Genomic DNA, 19976 nt, shown 5'->3' with positions numbered 1-19976 from the left:
GTATTCGTTCTCTTAACCCCTCCATGTGCTAACTAAGAGGCCGGAGGACACGGCGATGGAAGAAAGATGGGCTAGTCTAGGCTAAGTGTCCGGGAAATCTGGAATCCAATAGAGGAATAAAGAACCTTTGAAAAACCTCTTCGCTTCCTTTCCCTCCTTTCCCACCCCACGCCCCGAAGCCGCCATCAGGGAGGGGCGAGCAGAGCACCGGAGGAAGAAATCTCGCGATAGGAGACCGGCCGGGGCGGGGGTGGCACCTCTTCCCTCCTCCTCCCCTCCTCTCGTTAGTTCCGGTCGCAGAGGAGACACTGCCGCAGTTGCCGCCACCTCCGGGATTTCTGGCTCTTTTCTCTTCGCCTTAAATTCGGTGAGGCGCAGGGCCCACTCGTCTCGCGCTGAGGTTGCGGCCCGTAGTCGCTGGGCGGAGGATGAGGGAGGCGGCAGGTCCTGTGCGGCCCGGCTTGGATGGGCCCGTGCGGAGGCCGCCGCATGAGGCCGGATCAGATCCGGCGCCGGGATTCAGAGGTCGGGGCCGCTGCTTCAGCAGGGAGGCCGAGGGGCGGGTGCCCGGGCCGGAACGTGGGGCCCGAGTGTGCCCCGCGGCGCCACAGGCGGAGGCAGTGGGCTGGGCAGGTCCCCCTGCGGCCCTGCCCGGCCTGGGTAACAAAGGGCCGTGGCCTCTGTTGGGTAATGTACGCATGGGGGGTTTCGGCAGGCGGGGCGGAGGAGCCGCCACCACCACTGCGGCCGCCTCCGCCGCCGCTGCTTTCCCGGGAGGGAGGGCGGATGTACGGGGCGGCTGGGCCCCAGGCGCGAAGCGCCTCGGCGCCTGTGGTCCGTTCGCGGCAGCGGCCGCCACCGCCAACAACGGGGTCAGTAGAGACGGGGCTGAGGGCGAGGAGCAGCCCCTCCGGCTCCCCGCCGTGCCCAAGGGGGTCCTGGGCGGGAGGCACGGGAAGGGTTGGATGGGGAGACACGTGCCCAGGGAGGCGGCTTGTATTGTAAGGTATGGGACGGAGGAGGCTAGGCCGGCTCTCAGCCCCTTTCTCAGGCTGGAGTGGTGCAAGCGCACACTGCGGTCACGGGCACGATTTCAGAGTAGGGTAGTGCTCGTCATAACCAGGCCCCTCGATGAAGGGATTCGCCCTCTGATAGCGTCTTTAAATTGACTTGCATATTTTGGATACCTCCAGACTGTGGTGGTCATCTCTGTTAGTCCTCTGTGGTGCTCAGAGTGGTGGAAGATGTAGGCGAATTTAAAGAGGAAGAGACTAACTCTGTTTATGGTGGGTGATTTGCCACTAGTCGCTGTGGCGCTGAAAAGTCATTTAAAAGTGTGCTTCACATTTCATCTTTAAAGGGCAAAGGTAATTCTGTGTGCCTGCCCCAGGTCTCTTGCTAGGCTGGAAGTGTATGTTCTATGCGGTTTACACGTGACTAGGCCAGGGTTTGATACTTTGTTTTTAAAATGGATGTTATGGCACTGATGTTTTAAGGCCTTATTTTTCTCCCTCTAGGGTGTCTTTTATGAATAATCAAAAGCAGCAAAAGCCAACGCTATCAGGCCAGCGTTTTAAAACCAGAAAAAGAGGTAAATATTTATATTTTAATAATATCTCTCTTCAGACCTCCAAAGTAACTTTTATGTCTTGGTTCCTCTGGCACGCTGTTGCTTAGCATTAAAACCTAAAGAGAAAGTACCGAAAGGAACTTGAGTTTCTAGTTGACTGCCATTTCAGATATACCCTTAATATTTCTACTACCTTTAAGACTTTTGGTATCAACATATATGTATCTAAGCAGGCTAGTGAATGATGTTTTTGTTGTGCAGATAAAGTGCCTCTACAAAAAGAAAGTATGGGCTGCATTTTCACTCGCTAAATTTCATTTAAGGAAACTTCTGCTTGAGGGAAAAGGTTAATTTATGAAAGGAGAGCTCCTAATGTGACTACTAGTTTCACCCAAACTTTGTGAACATCTGTGGGAGAAAAATCAGACTTTAACCCATGGAAGTTAATTATGGAACAGAGTTCACATTGCAGTGTCTTTTGAAACTATTCCCTCACAGACTTAGTAAGAAAACTACGAGAATTATATTAACTACTTGTGTGTATTATCAGGTACGTCGATGAATATTGAATTCTGTAGCAAGGCACTGCACTAGTGACACACAGTTAAATGAGATGTGGTCTCAGATATATTCTGTATTGGGTTTAATATTTTACCCCTACACTTTTCAGTGTTGTTGCTCAAAAGCACATATTGACCTTATTTTACAGGAAACTTTTAGGAAATAGAGAACTGGGTAGGCTACTCTTTATAAATTGTGTTTTTCTATCCTGAGCGGCAGACACTTTGAAATATATATTACAGAATCTTCTATGATTTCTGATTGTAGCCTGCCCCCTTACAGCAGGGAGACCAAAGAGTAAGTGGATTCTAGTCTTTGCAGATTCATTTAGATTTAAGCCAGCAAATTTTCTCAAGAGGAGGCATAGAAGTTGGGAGCCAGAGCAATTCTGCAGTAATGGAAAACTCTGTATCCTCAAGTTCTGTGGATTACTGATACCGCCTTTGTGTAAATATAGTATCAAGTACTTTTATTATTGTTGTTAGTACCAGGAAGACAGGTCACTTCCCCGGTTCCAGATTGCGATCACTCATGGCCTCCTAGTTCTTGATGATTGGGTCCTGGGTATGGTGAACAACCATCCCAATTTGCCTGGGACTGAATACAGTTCCCAGGACACAGATCCTTTCAGTGCTAAAAAAAAGAAAGTCCTAGGCAAACAGGGAAGAGTTGGTCCACCCTAGTGCTGTGTAGAAATTAAGATATCATCTAACCTAGATAGGGAAATCAAACCCTACCCTGGAGTGTGTGATAGCAGCACAGTAAAGGCTAGGTATGTACCCAAGGCACTTTTTAGAGTGCTTTATATTTTATTTATGTCATTCAATATTCACAACTTTATGAGATAGGTCCTACTCTTAATCATCATTTTACCATAGGGAAATTCAAACATGAAGAATGGGGCCAATTGCTTAAATTCAGACAGTTAAGTGGTGATCTCGATTTGAATCATGCAGTTTGAATCCAGAGCCCTTACTCATAACTGCTACATGACATGTATTGGACACTCAGTAAATGTACTTTCTAAAGATTACCTTAATAAGTATTAAATGGGTGATTTTTTTTTTTTTAAGTAGAAAGTGTTATGGGCACTTTTAAAGAAAATCAAGAGCTCCCTTTCACTCAGGAATGAAGTTTACCTGAGGTATAGAAGATATCCTAAATTTCAGAAAAGCTCAGAAGTAATGGAAGAGCATTCCAGGTGGAAATTGTAACCTGGCGGTAGGAACACACCAGCTCATTCAGCTCACTTAGGAGACTCGTGTGAAAAAATAGTGGGAGAAAAGCCACACAGTTCTTACGATAGGCAGTCCTGCCTTGCACCTGTAGAGGTGCAACTTGCAAAGCACGTGTGTTTAGTCTCCTGTTGTGTTTTCTTGTGTTGCAGGTCTTGGGTAATCTAGGTAGTGTTTGTTATTTCCAGCTATTGAAATAAATGAAATTGTGATGAATGTGGTTAACTTATTCAGTAGTTACAGCTTCATAAGGTTGTGGTTTCATGGTATTTTAGTAAACCTTTTAAAACTAAATGTTTTGGGGTTTTCCCCCAGATGAAAAAGAGAGGTTTGACCCTACTCAGTTTCAAGACTGCATTATTCAAGGCTTAACTGAAACTGGTACTGATTTGGAAGCTGTAGCAAAGTTTCTTGATGCTTCTGGAGCAAAACTTGATTACCGCCGATATGCAGAAACACTCTTTGACATTCTGGTGGCTGGTGGAATGCTGGGTAAGTGTCTGGGTCTTGTGGGAAGTGTGTTGTATGGGAATTATGTAGAATCCAGAATATGAACTATTTGACAAACCTATCAAATCAGGGTGGCTTTTTTTTTTTTTACCCCCTTAGGATTTTCCCTTTTTTCTTCTCAAATTATAGTAAATTTGCCAATTGCCTTGCTCTGTCTAGCTTTATATTTGAAATCCATTACAGAACCATAACATTTGAGGAAGACTTGTCTGACATATAAGTCCCAACAATGTCTTCCATCAGTGATTTTTCCAACTTGTGTTTGTACACTCTCAGTTAATGAAGAAATTCCTATCTCTTGTTCTGTCTTTATCAAATACTTTATAAATTTAACCCTCGTATCCAAGGGTTCCGCATCCATGGATTCAGCCAACTGTGGATCAAAAATATTCCCCGGAGTGGTGGGGGGGGATTGTCCAGAATGTTCCAAAAAGCAAAACTTGCATTTCCCATACTCCAGTAACTATGTAGCATTTACATTGTATTCTGTTTTATAAGTAACCTAGAGACTGTTTAAAGTATACATAAGGATATGTGTAGGTTATATGTAAATACTCTGCCCTTTCATATAAGGGACTTGAGCATCTGCAGATTCTGGTATCCACGACGGTCCTGGAACCAATTCAGGACAGCTCTGTACCTGAAGACTCTAATCCTGTACTCTTCTATGTATTAGCCACTAGCCACTTGTGGCTATCAATCACTTAGAATGTGGCTAGTACAAATTCAGAGGTACTGAAAATGTAAAATACACATTGGAGTTTAAAGACAATGCTAAAAAGAATGTAAGATATCTCTAATATTTTGAATACTGAAATGTTAAAATCAATATTTTTTTTTTTTTTTTCTTTTTGCGGTATGCGGGCCTCTCACTGTTGTGGCCTCTCCCGTTGCGGAGCACAGGCTCCGGATGCGCAGGCCCAGCGGCCATGGCTCACGGGCCCAGCCGCTCCGCGGCATATGGGATCCTCCCAGACCGGGGCACGAACCCGTATCCCCTGCATCGGCAGGCGGACTCTCAACCACTGTGCCACCAGGGAGGCCCTAAAATCAATATTTTTGATGTGTTGGGTTAAAGTATATCAAAATAATTTCACCTTTTATTTTTTTTTAAATTAATTTATTTATTTTTGGCTGTGTTGGGTCTTTCTTGCTGTGCGCGGGCTTTCTCTAGTTGCGGCGAGCAGGGGCTGCTCTTCCGTTGTGGTGCGCAGGCTTCTTATTGCGGTGGCTTCTCTTATTGCAGAGCACTGGCTCTAGGCACGTGGGCTTCAGTAGTTGTGGCTCAGGGGCTCAGTAGTTGTGGCTTGCGGGCTCTAGAGTGCAGGCTCAGTAGTTGTGGCACATGGGCTTAGTTGGTCTGTGGCATGTGGGATCTTCCCAGCCGAGGGCTTGAACCTATGTCCCCTGCATTGGTAGGCGGATTCTTAACCTCTGCGCCACCAGGGAAGCCCCTCACCTTTTATTTTTAATATGGCTACTAGAAGATTCAAAGTTACATTATGTGCTCACATTATATTTCTACCCATAGCCTTGCTGATTTACTCCTGCCTCCACCCTGACGGCTCAGACTATCTTAATAGAATGTGCTACTTAGTTATATATTTTCAAAGGATACTGGTAATTTCATTTCCATGGCTCTTTAAAGTACTCCAAAATGTTTTCACAGTAAGTGTATTGAACCTTGGCCAAGCTGATAGAATCAGAACTCTATTTGTACACATGCAGGATGGAGGCTTAGAGAGGCTTCAGTAGCTTGCATGCGATCAAACAGTTGCTCAGTGGTGGAACGGGAACTTAAATGTTCATATGTTCTAATGCCTAGTCAGATGAGTATCTCTTTTATTGTAGTATCATTTGTAGTAAGAAATGGGAAACATACCTATTTTCTATTCATAATACTGCTATCAATAAGCCGCTTTTTAAAATGCTTTTTAAAGGATCATTTTTAATAAGGAGATTTTCAAACATATCCTGGAGAGAATAGTGTAATAAACTAAGGATCTGCTACCCAACTTCAGCAATTTTTAACGATCTTACTTCATCTATTACCCCACCAACTTCATCTCCCCTCCCCTGTATTTTAAAGTGTATGTCAGGGCTTCCCTGGTGGCGCAGTGGTTGAGAGTCCGCCTGCCGATGCGGGGGACACGGGTTCGTGCCCCGGTCCGGGAGGATCCTGCGTGCCACGGAGCGGCTGGGCCCGTGGGCCATGGCCGCTGGGCCTGCGCGTCCGGAGCCTGTGCTGCACAGCGGGAGAGGCCACAGCAGTGAGAGGCCCACGTACCACAAAAACAAAAACAAACAAAAAATAAAGTGTATGTCAGACATCATTTTATCCATAAATACTTACAAATGTATCTAAAAGATAAAGTCTCTAACTTGCAGGTTTTTATAGCCCAGCCTCTTTGGAAGTTTATGAAAGGTTTTCTGTATGGAAAGTCAGAACCAACTCTGAACATCTCTACTTGAGTGACAGATTTGACACTGCTGAATTAATGCAGTGAGTGAGTTTCATTGGGTTCCTGAAGAGGGTTATTTTATTTATTCCAGTAAATTGTTTTCACTTTGTTCACACGTATTGAACCAACCAGCCATGTTCCTACTGAGAAATTGACTTGCTTTCAAATCATCTTAGAATTTTTATCAGTTTATTTTATAGTGAGAATCCTTACAGAAAATAAGATTGACTAGTATATACAGATGTTGAACTATAATGTTGTATACCTGAAACATAAAAATAAAAAGTTAAAGTTTAAAAGAAAGTAAGATTGAAATAATTACTAATTTTAAATGAAGGTCATTGCAAATTTTTTGTAAAATATACCTTAGCCCCAGGTGGTACACTGGCAGATGACATGATGCGTACAGATGTCTGTGTGTTCGCAGCACAAGAAGACCTAGAGACCATGCAAGCATTTGCTCAGGTAAATTAAACTTTACATAATTATTTCAGTTAGCTGTTATCCATCTAACTAATGTTTAAGGAATAGTCTGCTTTTAAGAGATTGCTGGTAGCAGGTTGAAGGAATCTGAGCTGAAGGTTTAGAGGTGTTCTGGGTGTGCAGTATGATGGTTTAGGAACTTAAAAATGTGCTGAGGAAAACGAAATAGAAAAAAATTGAATCAGCTCTCCTTTTCCTATTTGTCCCTCTAAAATTAATCAATTTTTTAGGGAAAAAAGTCAAGCTGAAAAAGGAAAATCAGTCCCCTGTCGTGATTTTCATCACTAAATTATTCTGCATATAGCTTTTTAAAGGTGAATGAGTTATAGGCAGATTAGCTTCTTTACCAGTCACAGTCTCGTTTGAAAGTTGCATACATAGTTATGCTTGTGTTACTGTAAGCAAAGAATTAAAATGCATCTAACCTAGGGATTGTTGTCTATGTCATTAGGAAAGTAGAACTATATTTTATGATCCTATTCTGTTAATATCCTACAAATGGGTAAATGACTTGTATTTGAGCAATAATTAGTCCATGCTTTGATATTTGGCACTAAAATCTATTGCCGGGTGGCGGTTCAAGTGTTAACAGTATTGGTATATTGTAGATTTGGGAATTGACAGACTTCCCAAGCTGGTTTAAACATCTGATGAAAGGTTCACCTTCTTTGCTATTCTGGAGATACTGTGGAGAGGTCTTAGTTGCCCTGACTTAGATCTTTTGGGAATCTTGACATTTTTACATATGAGGTTATCATTCAGTTCCTTTACTATTCTTACAGGTTTTTAACAAGTTAATCAGGCGCTACAAATACCTGGAGAAGGGTTTTGAAGATGAAGTTAAAAAGGTATGAGCAGCAACATGCTTTGTGGAAAACAAAAGGTTGGGGTCAAAGAAGGGAATGTTAAATCCTAATTCTGCCACGGATTTGAGATAATTTTAGATATTTAGGTAGGCTGTCTTTGAAATGAAGTTTGGGGGTATATCATTTTGTAATTTGCTGTACACTGTTTCTTAGCTCTATATCCAAACAAGTGGCAAAGGGGTTAAAATCCAAGTGGGGTCTGTTTAGAAGACCGAGAGTAGCAGATCAGAGCTAAACACATTGACGAAGGGAAATTTAACATACCTGCTCTCTGAGTCTTAGATAGTCTACATATAAGTGCACAGAAAATTTGGTAAGGTTAATAGTATCATTTAATGAATATGAGACACTGTCTTAATCATTAACTCATTTAATATTCTCAAAAGTCCTGTGGAACAAGTTTTATTATCCACATTTACATATGAGAAGACTGAGACAGAGGTTAAGTATCTTGCCCAAGGTCACTCAGCTAGTGAGTATTATAACCAAGATATAAACTTGTATGGTTAGGCCCCAGAGCCCACAATTTTAACCAATGTAATATGCTTTACTGCTTCTATTTATATAATGCATTTGCTCTTTTAACCGTTAACTGTTTACTTTTATAGCTGCTGCTGTTCTTAAAGGGTTTTTCAGAGTCGGAGAGGAACAAGCTGGCTATGTTGACTGGTGTTCTTCTGGCTAATGGAACACTGAACGCATCCATTCTTAATAGCCTTTATAATGAGAATTTGGTTAAAGAAGGTAATCAACCTTTAGTAAAGGATGATCTTTAGTTGGCTGAGGGTGGGGTAGATAAGAGCCTGAAAGATGAACTGATACAAAAGTTAAGATATAGTTTATGTAGATTTGACTTGTGTGATAGTCTTAGTTTTTTAACTAGTATCCTTAAATTTAATTGGTTCATTTCAGCTCATTAATGTATACCTTTGGCATTTAGGCTTAACAACTGTCTATAGACATACAGCAAATATCCAGGGTCTAGATAAAATGTGACTGATTGTAAAGTAGAAATAGAAATGCTGTGGAAACCCAGAGAGAGATTAATCCCAACTGGGAAACTTGGGAACATCTTGAAAAGAGAAAATGGGGAAAATGGCAAGCCGAAAAAGAAAATAAGTTCCCTTTTGTGATTTCCATAGTTAAATTATTCTGTACAGTAATTTAAAAGCTAACTTTTTTTTATTGCTTAGAGTACTGAGTTATTTAACATGCCTTATTTTTATTCTCACAACAACCCTGTCAAGTGTTAAGAATTGTTACTCTCATTTTACATATCAGAAAACAGTTTAACTTGACTAACAGTACACAACTAGCAAATGGTAGAGTAGAGAAATGGGAGTAGAATGGTAAGCAGTGGCAGAGGGAAGTTCAGGGGTCAGCTTGGGGATAAAGTGAATAATCCTGTGTGGTGGAACCTCATAGGGAGGAAATGGGAGATAGTCATTGAAATCCAGGAAGGTACTTCTGTTAAGTAAGCTCTGTTTTTCTACAGGGGTTTCAGCAGCTTTTGCTGTAAAGCTCTTTAAATCATGGATAAATGAAAAAGATATCCATGCAGTAGCTGCAAGTCTTCGGAAAGTGAGCATGGATAACAGACTGATGGTTTGTAACTTTTCATTCTTCACAGTCTTGAAAGCTTAATAGGCAACTTTCCCATTTTTAATCTGTGAAAAGAGGAAAAATGTTTTTCTTAATCTGATTTGAAGACCATTTAACCAGATTAAATTCTCCTTTCAGGAACTTTTTCCTGCCAATAAACAAAGCGTTGAACACTTCACAAAGTATTTTACTGAGGCAGGCTTGAAAGAGCTTTCAGAGTATGTTCGGAACCAGCAAACCATAGGAGCTCGTAAGGAGCTCCAGAAAGAACTTCAAGAACAGATGTCCCGTGGTGATCCATTTAAGGATGTGAGATATTCTTATTTAAACTATCTTTATATGGCCAAGTTTCTGGCTAAGAAAATTTTTACTCATTTCAGAAACTTTAAAGTATTTCACCAGTGAGTTTTAGTAATAGCCATAGAATGTTATGCTGGGGCTTTGCCTCAAATCTTTTTCATATTCATTGCCTTATGGGTACCCAGAAATCATAACACTTGGGGATTTTTGTAAGGTGCAAGCCAACAGACAGACCTTCTGTTTCCATCTTGGTCTTTTCCTAGGTAGTTTGCCTATGTGTAATACAGGGTTTGAACTAGAAGTCCATACCTTCTTGTTCTAAAAGTTCTATGATTATATATGGTCTCCTGGTCATTGCTAGTGGCATGGAAAGGTGTTTATGCTTTTGTGAAAGGTCTAAGTTTCATGTGTGTAGTATCTACATATCAAACTTATTTCTGTACTAAATTTGGATTCTTTTGCAGATAATTTTGTATGTCAAGGAGGAGATGAAAAAAAACAACATCCCAGAACCAGTTGTCATCGGAATAGTATGGTCCAGTGTAATGAGCACTGTGGAATGGAACAAAAAAGAGGAGCTTGTAGCAGAGCAAGCCATCAAGCACTTGAAGGTATTAGAACTGTGCCTTGGTGAAACATTATTCTTGTAAGTGGGGGTAAGTGAGCTGTCAGTGTACTTTTCTAAAAGGATTTATCACATCCTGTGCTTCCTGGGGATAAACCACCGGTAAGTAGACACATAACATACTATTGATGATAACCTTTTAAAAAGTCTGATTTGGGCTTTCTTTGGCTCACAGGTTAAAAACAAATACATGTTTAAAAGTAGATTGAACCTGTAATTTGGTCTTTGTTTTTGAGAGAATATTGGAAAACAGGAGGATTCTTTTTTTTCCCTTTAAAATATTAACATTGTATTCACAATTATCTGGAATCCTTGGTGTAGTATTGCTTTTTTGATTTAAATGCTTAATTTTTCTGCTTTACTCTTTTTTTTTAACTTCCACTAAATAGAATATAATCCACAGTGATTATAAAAGATGAATTATGTCTTAGGAATTTATAATAGATGGCCATTGTACTAAATGACTAAATCTTTTCTCCCTTCCCTTTAAAAGCAATACAGCCCTCTACTTGCTGCCTTTACAACTCAAGGTCAGTCTGAGCTGACTCTGTTACTGAAGATTCAGGAGTATTGCTATGACAACATTCATTTCATGAAAGCCTTCCAGAAAATAGTGGTGCTTTTTTATAAAGGTAATTTAAATTTTGAATTTTGTGAATACATTTGACAAATATACTAGGAAACTCAAAATAATTCTAATGAGTAGTTCTCTGAACGTCAGCACCCTAAAATATTTTACTCTAATCACAGGACTGAGTTGTCTCTGATTTAATTAGTTACTTTTGAGTGCATTATCTTTAAAACATCTCTGAAGCTTATTAACAAGTTAAAATCTAAAGCCTTCTTGATGAGGCCTCAAACTTTGCCTCCTATATTCCCCCAGTCCTCTTCCCCAAACAGATGATTTTTTTGGTTCCCATATTTTAAACTTAGAGGTCTCCCTGCATCCCTGCATCCCCAGGTTTAGTTTCGTTTTGTTTTTTAAAGGATAGGGTAATGAACTCCAAGTATGCTGTGCTTCAGTGATTATCAACTTGTGGTTATCTATCAAATATCCCTGATCATTTATCACAAGATTTTTCAACCTTGGTACTACTATTTTGGGCCAGATAACTATTTTGTAGGTGACTGTCCTATGCACTGTAGAGTGTGTAACAGCATCCCTGGCATCAGCCCAATAGGTGCCAGTAGCACCTCTCCCCAGTGTAACCAAGAATGTCTGTAAACATTGTCCGATGTCCCCAAGGGATAAAACTGCCTTCAGTTGAAAGAATCACTGGTTTAATAAGGTTGATTTCCTGTTCGTAGGTTCATACACTGGCCACAAGTTGATAAAAAGTTTCTTAATATAGTGTTCTCATTTCATCTTTTCTACTTTAAATTTTAATTCATTGAAGAAACCAGTTAAGAGAGAGTTCTGAATACAGATTTATTTTGTAAGCAAACAAAATATTTGCTTTTCAGTGAGATCGTTTTTGCCACGAAGGCGTTTGCACCTTAGGGCAGGGGGTCCCCACCCCTCCAGGCCTGTGGTCTGCGGCCCATCAGGAGCCGGGCCGCACAGCAGGAGGTGAGCAGCGGGCGAGCGAGCGAAGCTTCATCTGCCGCCCCCATCGCTCGCGTGACCGCCTGAGCCATATCTCCCACCCCCCATCCCCCATGGAAAAATCTGTCTTCCACGAAACCGGTCCCTGGTGCCAGAAAGGTTGAGGACCGCTGCCTTAGGGGGTTTCTAACTCTGCCTTAGTTAGAGAAGTACCATATGAAAACTCCACGAATGTAAAGGTTGCTCTCTTCTTTATAGCTGAAGTTCTGAGTGAAGAACCCATTCTGAAGTGGTATAAAGATGCACATGTTGCCAAGGGGAAAAGTGTCTTCCTTGAGCAAATGAAAAAGTTTGTAGAGTGGCTCAAAAATGCTGAAGAAGGTAAGTCTTTTCATTTGAGCAGCTTTTTGGTTTTTGTTTTTTGTTTTTGGTAAAGCCTGAGAACTTACTTTAATGTGACCAAGAGTATGTCCATACATGTTGCCTCCTTTCATTCAGGTGCCATTTTGTACCTGAGTACAGATTTTTGTTCATTTATGACAGACCTGCAAAAACTTACTACTTTAAAGTAGGTGAGGAAAACTAGACTTCAGGTATTTTGATGGCTTGGCCATAAAACTATCATTCTTAGGAAATTAGAAAATTTTAAGAATAGTTAATATTTATGAATTTTGAGGTTTACAAATAAATACATTTAATATCCCCCTCATATGAGTAGAGAATTATTAATAAAATTCCTTTAGGTTATAAACAGAAGTTTTGCTTTTTGATACCATGTAATGCTTGACTGCACTTTTCCCCTTTTCTAGAATCTGAGTCTGAAGCTGAAGAAGGTGACTGAATTTGAAACTACACCCTCAGTAAAGCAAACAGGAATTGTAGATAAAATGTCATGTCTCATGTGTCCTGGTTCTTACATCTTCCTACCTCCCTATATCAAGCATGATATAAGGGCTTTCATGGCAAATTTTATTTTAACTTTGTATGGTTACTGGAAATGTTGGATTTAGTTTCTAAAACCATGTTTTAAGTAGCTACAGGAGCTATAGATTTGAATCTAATGTTGCATTAGTCTTTTCAGTTATCTTCTACCTCCTGTATTTTCTACTGTAATAATGTAATTTAAGGCCTTCCACAATGAACAGTTCACTTTTTCCCTGGGTTTTCTATATAAACAGTTTTCAAGATATGATTTGGTTAAAAATAATTTGTTATAAAAATTCTGTTTGCAAATTAAACTGTAAAAGTATCCAGAGTCTCAGAAGGCAGTGATTTGTGTGATAATTTGGTATGCCCAAAGCCCTGTTCATCAATGAAAATCTCATGTACAATAATTAGATTCATTAACGTGAATCTTGAGTATTTGGACCACTGCTTGCATGTTGATATTTTCTTGCATTTTTAACCCCAGATGTACTTGAGCTCAGTTGTTTGCTCTCTGATTTTCATTCCTTAAAATGAAGCCATGGAGAACAAACTTGAAAGTGAGGTGTTTGGGAAATTGTATGTGGCGGTGGTGGGAAGAAAAAAGTTGAGCTTTTACCCATTGAGAAACCTCTGCATTCAGTTTGCTTCTTTCTAGACAAAACACATGAATATTCTTTTCATACCGCCATTTTCAAATATACCTTGGAAAAGCTTGTCATTTAAAGTATTTTACAGTTGTCATACACTTAGATTGGTAAGAAAGGACTCATAAAACAGTATAGGTAAAGCAAATGACTGTACTAAACCCAGAAAATTGTTTAAAGAAAAGTGGTTAGCATGTTCTAATTGGGATTCTAAATATAACTCATATTTCCTGTTGGCTTAGAGTATTTGTTGCAAAGAATGAAGTGCAGTGATAATGATTATCCTACTTGGTCATACTGGGCCAGCTTCATTCTCTTCACAGATTCATATATGACTCAAGCATCTGCCTATTAATTTACCCCAGTTGCCAATATTTGAAATTGCCATGAGCCAAATATCTCTTCTGTACAGTTGATCCATTTATTTTAATGGCTGCCTTTTAATTTCCATCTTAATTTTCTTGCTACCCGTCTTTATATGTAGTCATTAGAAAACAAAATGTGGCCACACTTTTTGGTGGAAAGATTTCATGTTAAAAGTGAACATTTTGAAAGCTTTTTTGATTGGTGAAAGAAATGAGCTTGGAATAATGCTGCCAGAGACTGAGTGGGAATTGTCCCTTTCAGAGGTGCCATTCTTAGGAGCTAAAAATTAGGTGTTTAAAAGTTTATCTTGAGGGAATAACATGTAATATTGTTTGAAATAAAGGTATAATAACCTTATGAAGAAGAGCATTATAACTGATACCGTTGTGAAGGGGGTGAAATTGTTAAATGAATGACGTTGATAAAGCTTTCATGCGCAGACAAAATGTACTCATTAGGTTTCTACATAGTGATCTGCTTTTACTTTGTAATTTGTAGTCCTTAAAAGACTTTTTTTAAAAAATAAAGTCCATCCTTACACTTAGGTTTATATAGGTTAATCTTTTTAATTTTTAATTTTTTTGTAATTTCCATGTTAATGCCTACTGGTAACTGTATGTTATGCATTCAGACATCTCTACTATGTAAGCATTAAATAATTGCTCTTTTCATCCTTATGACCCCCAAACTGTAAACACCTACACAGAATTCTGAGGTAGCAGAAACTATGTTAACGTTTCTACAACCAGATCATTGCATGTTACTGCAGTACAGAGTGCACCTTACTATATACTGTGTATAGTGAAAGTGTATAGTCTTCCAGAACTACATTATGATCTCTGATCAGTTTTTTCCTTCATGGCAAAGTAGTGTTTACTTACTACAATATTATAGTAAATGGATAAAGTCACCTGTGACAGTATAGTGTAAAGAAAGGGAATGCTTTCTAAGAAGACTTTGCAGATTTTCATTTTGAATTTTAAGTGGCAATTTTGAATTTCAGCTGCCAGTGCCAACCTCAAACCTGTAATTCTTAATATAGTTGTTAAGACTGTACTTGTAATTATGATCAGATAAATGTTAATTGATTTTCCTAACTTGGTGTCAGTTTCTAAGGATAAGTCTCCTCTTAGATGCCATAATTAAATGTGTTTAGAGCTGATGATAAATTTCTTAATCTTAATTATTCTGGGAGTATTGTCCTAGAGACATTATGTTCTTATGAAAATTCCAAATACCAAAAATACCACAGGGTATTTTGACATAGCATAGTGATGGTGGGGAGAAGAAATGCATGTGACTGAGAGATTGACTTCTAATTCAGTGTTTCTTAAAGCTTTTTTTCATCAACCCCAGCCCCAAAGCCTTTTAAACTTTTTTTTTTTTTAATAGTGCCCCAGTGAATTTTTTTGGCCATGCCACACAGCTTGTGGGATCTCGGTTCCCCAACCAGGGATTGAATCACAGCCCTTGGCAGTGAAAGCGTGGAGTCCTAACCACTGGACCACCAGGGAATTCTCCCCAATTTTAAAATCATAGATATGCTGTATATATATTGTATCTGCTTTATACATGAAAAGAGTAAGGGGTTTTTTTTGGTCCTACTTGGGGGTGACACCACCCCCATTTGAGAATGCGGATCCTAATATATCTTTTTTTAAAGGAGAGGGGACCTAGTGATAGACATTTGCATTGGCGGATGTATCTTTATGTGTGTCCAAATCTTGAAGCAGTATTTTTTTCTGCCAGGGTCACTAGAAAATAGAAGAACTTTGTTTTCTGCCAGTCACCATCTTATAACAGCTGTGCTTTATACCCTTCCCACCACAGGCATCAGACAAATCATTTCCCATTGGCTTTGGAGGTCTTGCCAGATTCTTACTTGACTTATAAATGTATCATAAATAGAATCATTCAGGTTCCTTCTCATCTATAAAAATCAATTAAAATCCTAGGTGAATAATTTATTTTAATTAAAGTTGTTCATTATAACACATTGATAAATGGCATTGAAATTTTACTGATGAGTTGACTATCATATTCAAGTAGGCTGCTTGTAGGAACTGATAGAACTATTGGTTGATTTAAAATGTAACATAGATGCCAAAGTTCTAGTGTACATTATTACCTAGACTACTGAATTATCTTTGTAAAAATTTTCTTAGATGCTATTTACAGGTGCCATGTAAAATAGGCTAATGTGCATTTCTGTGAGAATTCTGGTAAACTGCCTTGCTATGATTTTTCATGTAAAGTATTAGTCCTCTAGTACTGATACAGGGTATGTCTATTCACCAGCCTACTGAAACCTAGTGGTTTGAAATATTATTAAGAAATAAATTTTTAAGAAGACTTTATTTAAGTGGGATCTAGAAGATGTGATAAGTACTTTTGACTTCGAAATAATGTATTTATAATTGGCCTCTGTCTAAAAACTTGAATTGCAGTGGATTTGTACCTAAACACAATCTTTTGCATAATTGTATGAAATTTGGTATGGATCAGAAAGGCTTCCAAACTCCTTTTCCTTCCCCACTTCTCTTCCTTCTATTTAACTATGGGCTATTAGCAGCCATTATCAAATCCAATCATTTTAATTTTCCAATGCACCTACAGTCCTTTTATCCTTATTCTAAGATTATCATTTCACCTCTTAATGAATTGAAAAAATGGTGAGGATACTTTACAAATTCACTCTATCACTGTCAATTTAGTAACTCTTAATAACTTTAGTTAAAGTAAAAGCTCAACTGCTTGTGCCTACTACAGTGCCGTAGAGGAGACGTGGCAACAAATCTGCTCAGTCCTTTGCTTTGTAGACTTTAACTAGAGGGGCCAATATCTTATAAAACTGATATGATTAGAATGGTTATGGTTGTATTACTGCAGGTCTGGGAACTATGCATTAAATGTGTGTAATGAATTTGGGGTGCTACAAAGTTATCAAATATAACTGAGCTGTTTCAGGGAATTCCCAGTCAGTGTAACCATTTTAAAATCGGATGAAAATAGTTTAAACCATTTTTTTAAGCTTGAAATCCTGAAGGCTGTGCTTCAAGTTGACTTAGAGGTAAACCTATTGGGGAAATAAGTGACCCACTTACAGACTGAAGCCTCTATTACTTCAGAAAGATGTTCTACATTTTCTGGCATCCTGAGAATAAAATATTATGTCTGTAAGTACACCTCATTTCCATTCTAGTTAGGACTAATGGATCCTCATGTGGCAAAAAGCTGAAGAATGGAGAAAACTGGGTAGCCGATAATCCAGATAGTTCTTGGCACTCTGAACAACCTCAAGTACAGCCATCCAAGCCAGTAATTATATTGCTGCGTTATTTCTTTGTGAAATTTGCTTCTTGTCTGTACCCTTGAAATTGAATAAAATTTCATGAGACTCCTTATTAATGTAAAGAGGAAAGCAATGACTTGCACTGGTTGTTGTATGCTAATAACCTTTGAGTGCTGGAGTTGGCCAACACTCAGTCCTTGTCCTGGTCCTTACTGTTTTGCCTTCGTGTTTAAAGTACCATCAAAAGGCCTGTGCCCTCAGAAAAAAATTTTTTTCTCCAAACAACGTTTGCTTTTGTTTGGCTCACATGTACTTCAAACTCCTATCCAAACACACACATATTCAAAAAATGCCAGTGTTTCACTTCGTAAAATGTAATGCCGTCTTCCTTCTCCAGAAGGTTTCAAGTCCCTTCCCTTTCAGCCCTCACATCTAACAGATCAAATCCTGCCTGTTCCAATTATTGAAATCACTTCTCTCCAGTGCCATCACCTGAATTCGAGCCATCAACATCTATTAACAGCTAGAGTAGTCTTTAAATGCAAGTGTAGTTTGTTTTAAGGCGTTTGCCTTTGGCTGGAGGGCCCTGCAAAATTCTTTAACTGAACCTGCTTTCCCCTCATTCACCACTATATACCCAGTATCCGATATTTGTCAGGTAGTAAGCATTACGTTTTAGTTGAATAAGTGAAGTCATGAGAACAAATCCAGTGTTTCCTGGATTAGAAGTTGAAGGTATATGAAAACCTGCACTGAGGGGGATGTTTACATGTAGAATGAAGGCTGTTCTGTGAATTACAAATATTTAAATATTTAGAAGCAACTTTCTTTAGACAAGATGAATCCAAGATTTCTGTTCCGTGGTTAGGGTTGCTATGACTGATGCGGCCAGGATGGGTTAGAGGCTGTCAGTCAACAGATGCACGCTGCTGGGTGCTCCGCTGAGTTCAGGGCTGTGGAGGTGAGCAGGCCTGGATGCCAGAATTCGGGCCTACAGGAGGAGGCAGGTAATGGAGAGTGAGGTGAGGGCAGCGCAAGGACGCTGGAGGTGCTAGCACGTTGGAGAGAGTCCCCTTCAAGGGCCATCATCTACCATTCAAATCCCACGGGGGGAGCTACACTGAACAAAATAGGGTTTGCAAGCCCTCAACATCAAAACAGCGCGTGCCTGCCTGAAACACAGTCTTGGAGAAAGATGTCTCGCTCATCTACGAGCTGTGCGATTGAGGCAAATGATAAAACTCCTGAGCCTTCTTTTCTGCATCTGTAAAATCAAATGATGCCCATCTCATGGAGTGGTTGAGGCGTTTGCAATGAAATCATCTATTTAAATAAAATAGAGGTGCTTGGTGCAGTACTTGTCACGTAATCACTCAGTGAATAGTGGCTATTATTTTTATTTGGCAAGGAAGGATCTGTTCATGGGGAACTAAGAGCCCTGGCAGGTTTCTTGTTTGATTTGAACTGGTAAAAGGTACGGGAAGTTCCAACACCCATCATCATCTTGCCTGCTTCAGCAACGTGTAGAAAGACCCATGATGACAACTGAAAGCCTCATGGCCTAGTAAGAATGGATGTCATGATTTGTAAGTGTGGTCAAGTATTCAGAGTAAATGTCCTCCCAAAACTTCATTCTCACCTTTTTAACTCTTAGATTCAACAATGTAAAAGTTAAAAAGCTACAAAGACAACAAGAGAGAAGAGTTAATGGCAGATGAAAAATAATCAGCTGTTGGAAGAAGGAAAGCAGATGACCTACTGGCTTGGTTTTAGCTCTCTGTTCTAAGCCCCTGTAGCACAGCAGAGAGCTAACAACAATGAGAAGTAGATTGATACTGCAGGGCCCAGGAAAGTCTCAGATGTTGGGACCACTAGTTTTTCTAAGGATGGGAGTAAGGACTGGAGCTGAAAATAGATGCGCTTACCGGGCTCTGTACAGAGGAGTACCCACCTTCTCTATCCCTTCCCCCTAACTTACGCCCCCAGCTCACTGCCCTTCCACAAGTTCAGCAGAAAATGGGTTACCATCTGGAGAAACGGGGGAGAAATGACAGGGGCTATGGACTGGTTGATACCAGACACAGATGAGAGTAAGCACCGTATTAAAATTCAGAACCAAAGAAGTTAATAAAGTGGGCAGATCCCTAGCACTATACCCCTGTGTGGCAGACGTATCATGGTCCCCAGTATTAATTCCCTGATTTTTTCTTAGAATCCCTAACTTTTAGCTGGACATGTCTGCTCAGAAAACATCTGCCAGCCTCCCTTGTAAGCAAGTGTGGCCATATGATTAAGCTACAGAGGATGGGATGGGCTCCTTCTAGTGCCCTTAGAGCAGGGGTCCCCAACCCCCGGGCCGTGGACCCCTACCGGTCCACGGCCTGTTAGCGACTGGGCCGCACAGCAGGAGGTGAGTGGTGGGCGAGCGAGTGAAGCTTCATCTGCCGCTCCCCGTTGCTCCCCACTGCTCGCATTACCGCCTGAACCAGACCCTCCCCACCCCCGCAAAAGTTGTCTTCCACGAAACCAGTTCCTGGTGCCAAAAAGGTTGGGGACCGTTGCCTGAGAGGAAGAGGCTATGTCTTTTTTCCTTCCCTATCTCCTTCCTGCTAGCTGGGAAATGGGCACAATGACTGGAGTTCAAACAGGATCCTTGGACCGTAAAGATGAACTATTTGTGGAGAATTGCAGAGCAACAAAATAGGAAGAGCCTGAGTTCTTGACACAAACAGCATTCCATCCCTGGACAACCTACATCTGGACTTCTTTCAGATAATAAAGAAATAAAATTTTCTTATTTCAATCATTTTTATTTTAGGTCCCCTAACACATGCAGATGAATGTAATCCTGAATGGTTATTTAAAAATATAAAGTGGGACTTCCCTGGTGGCACAGTGGTTAAGAATCTGCCTGCCAATGCAGGGGACACAGGTTCAAGCCCTGATCCAGCAAGATCCCACATGCCACGGAGCAACTAAGCCTGTGC

General features: G+C 40.1%; 1 protein-coding gene across 1 annotated transcript; it reads left to right on the top strand.

The window, feature by feature from the left end:
• Positions 1-258: 258 nt before the first annotated feature.
• Positions 259-17101, top strand: BZW1 (basic leucine zipper and W2 domains 1). The gene is made up of 12 exons (XM_082630123.1): positions 259-367; positions 1518-1591; positions 3682-3858; positions 6709-6803; positions 7604-7669; positions 8296-8431; positions 9183-9292; positions 9428-9598; positions 10054-10200; positions 10708-10846; positions 12019-12141; positions 12570-17101. The coding sequence occupies exons 2-12, from the start codon at positions 1528-1530 to the stop codon at positions 12599-12601; spliced, it is 1260 nt and encodes a 419-aa protein (XP_082486249.1). The 5' UTR covers positions 259-367; positions 1518-1527; the 3' UTR covers positions 12602-17101.
• Positions 17102-19976: the final 2875 nt, after the last annotated feature.

The sequence above is a fragment of the Mesoplodon mirus genome, assembly GCF_964341445.2.
Source record: "Mesoplodon mirus genome assembly, chromosome: 8".
Taxonomy (NCBI): domain Eukaryota; kingdom Metazoa; phylum Chordata; class Mammalia; order Artiodactyla; family Ziphiidae; genus Mesoplodon; species Mesoplodon mirus.
This window is presented reverse-complemented; position numbering and strand designations above follow the sequence as displayed.

Bases quoted from the DNA above. Each gene is read 5' to 3' on its own strand.
- BZW1 (XM_082630123.1), top strand. From the start codon at position 1,528: ATGAATAATCAAAAGCAGCAAAAGCCAACGCTATCAGGCCAGCGTTTT. The intron at 9,599-10,053 runs GTGAGATATTCT...ATTCTTTTGCAG, and splicing joins GTGGTGATCCATTTAAGGAT to ATAATTTTGTATGTCAAGGA. The intron at 10,201-10,707 runs GTATTAGAACTG...TCCCTTTAAAAG, and splicing joins AAGCCATCAAGCACTTGAAG to CAATACAGCCCTCTACTTGC.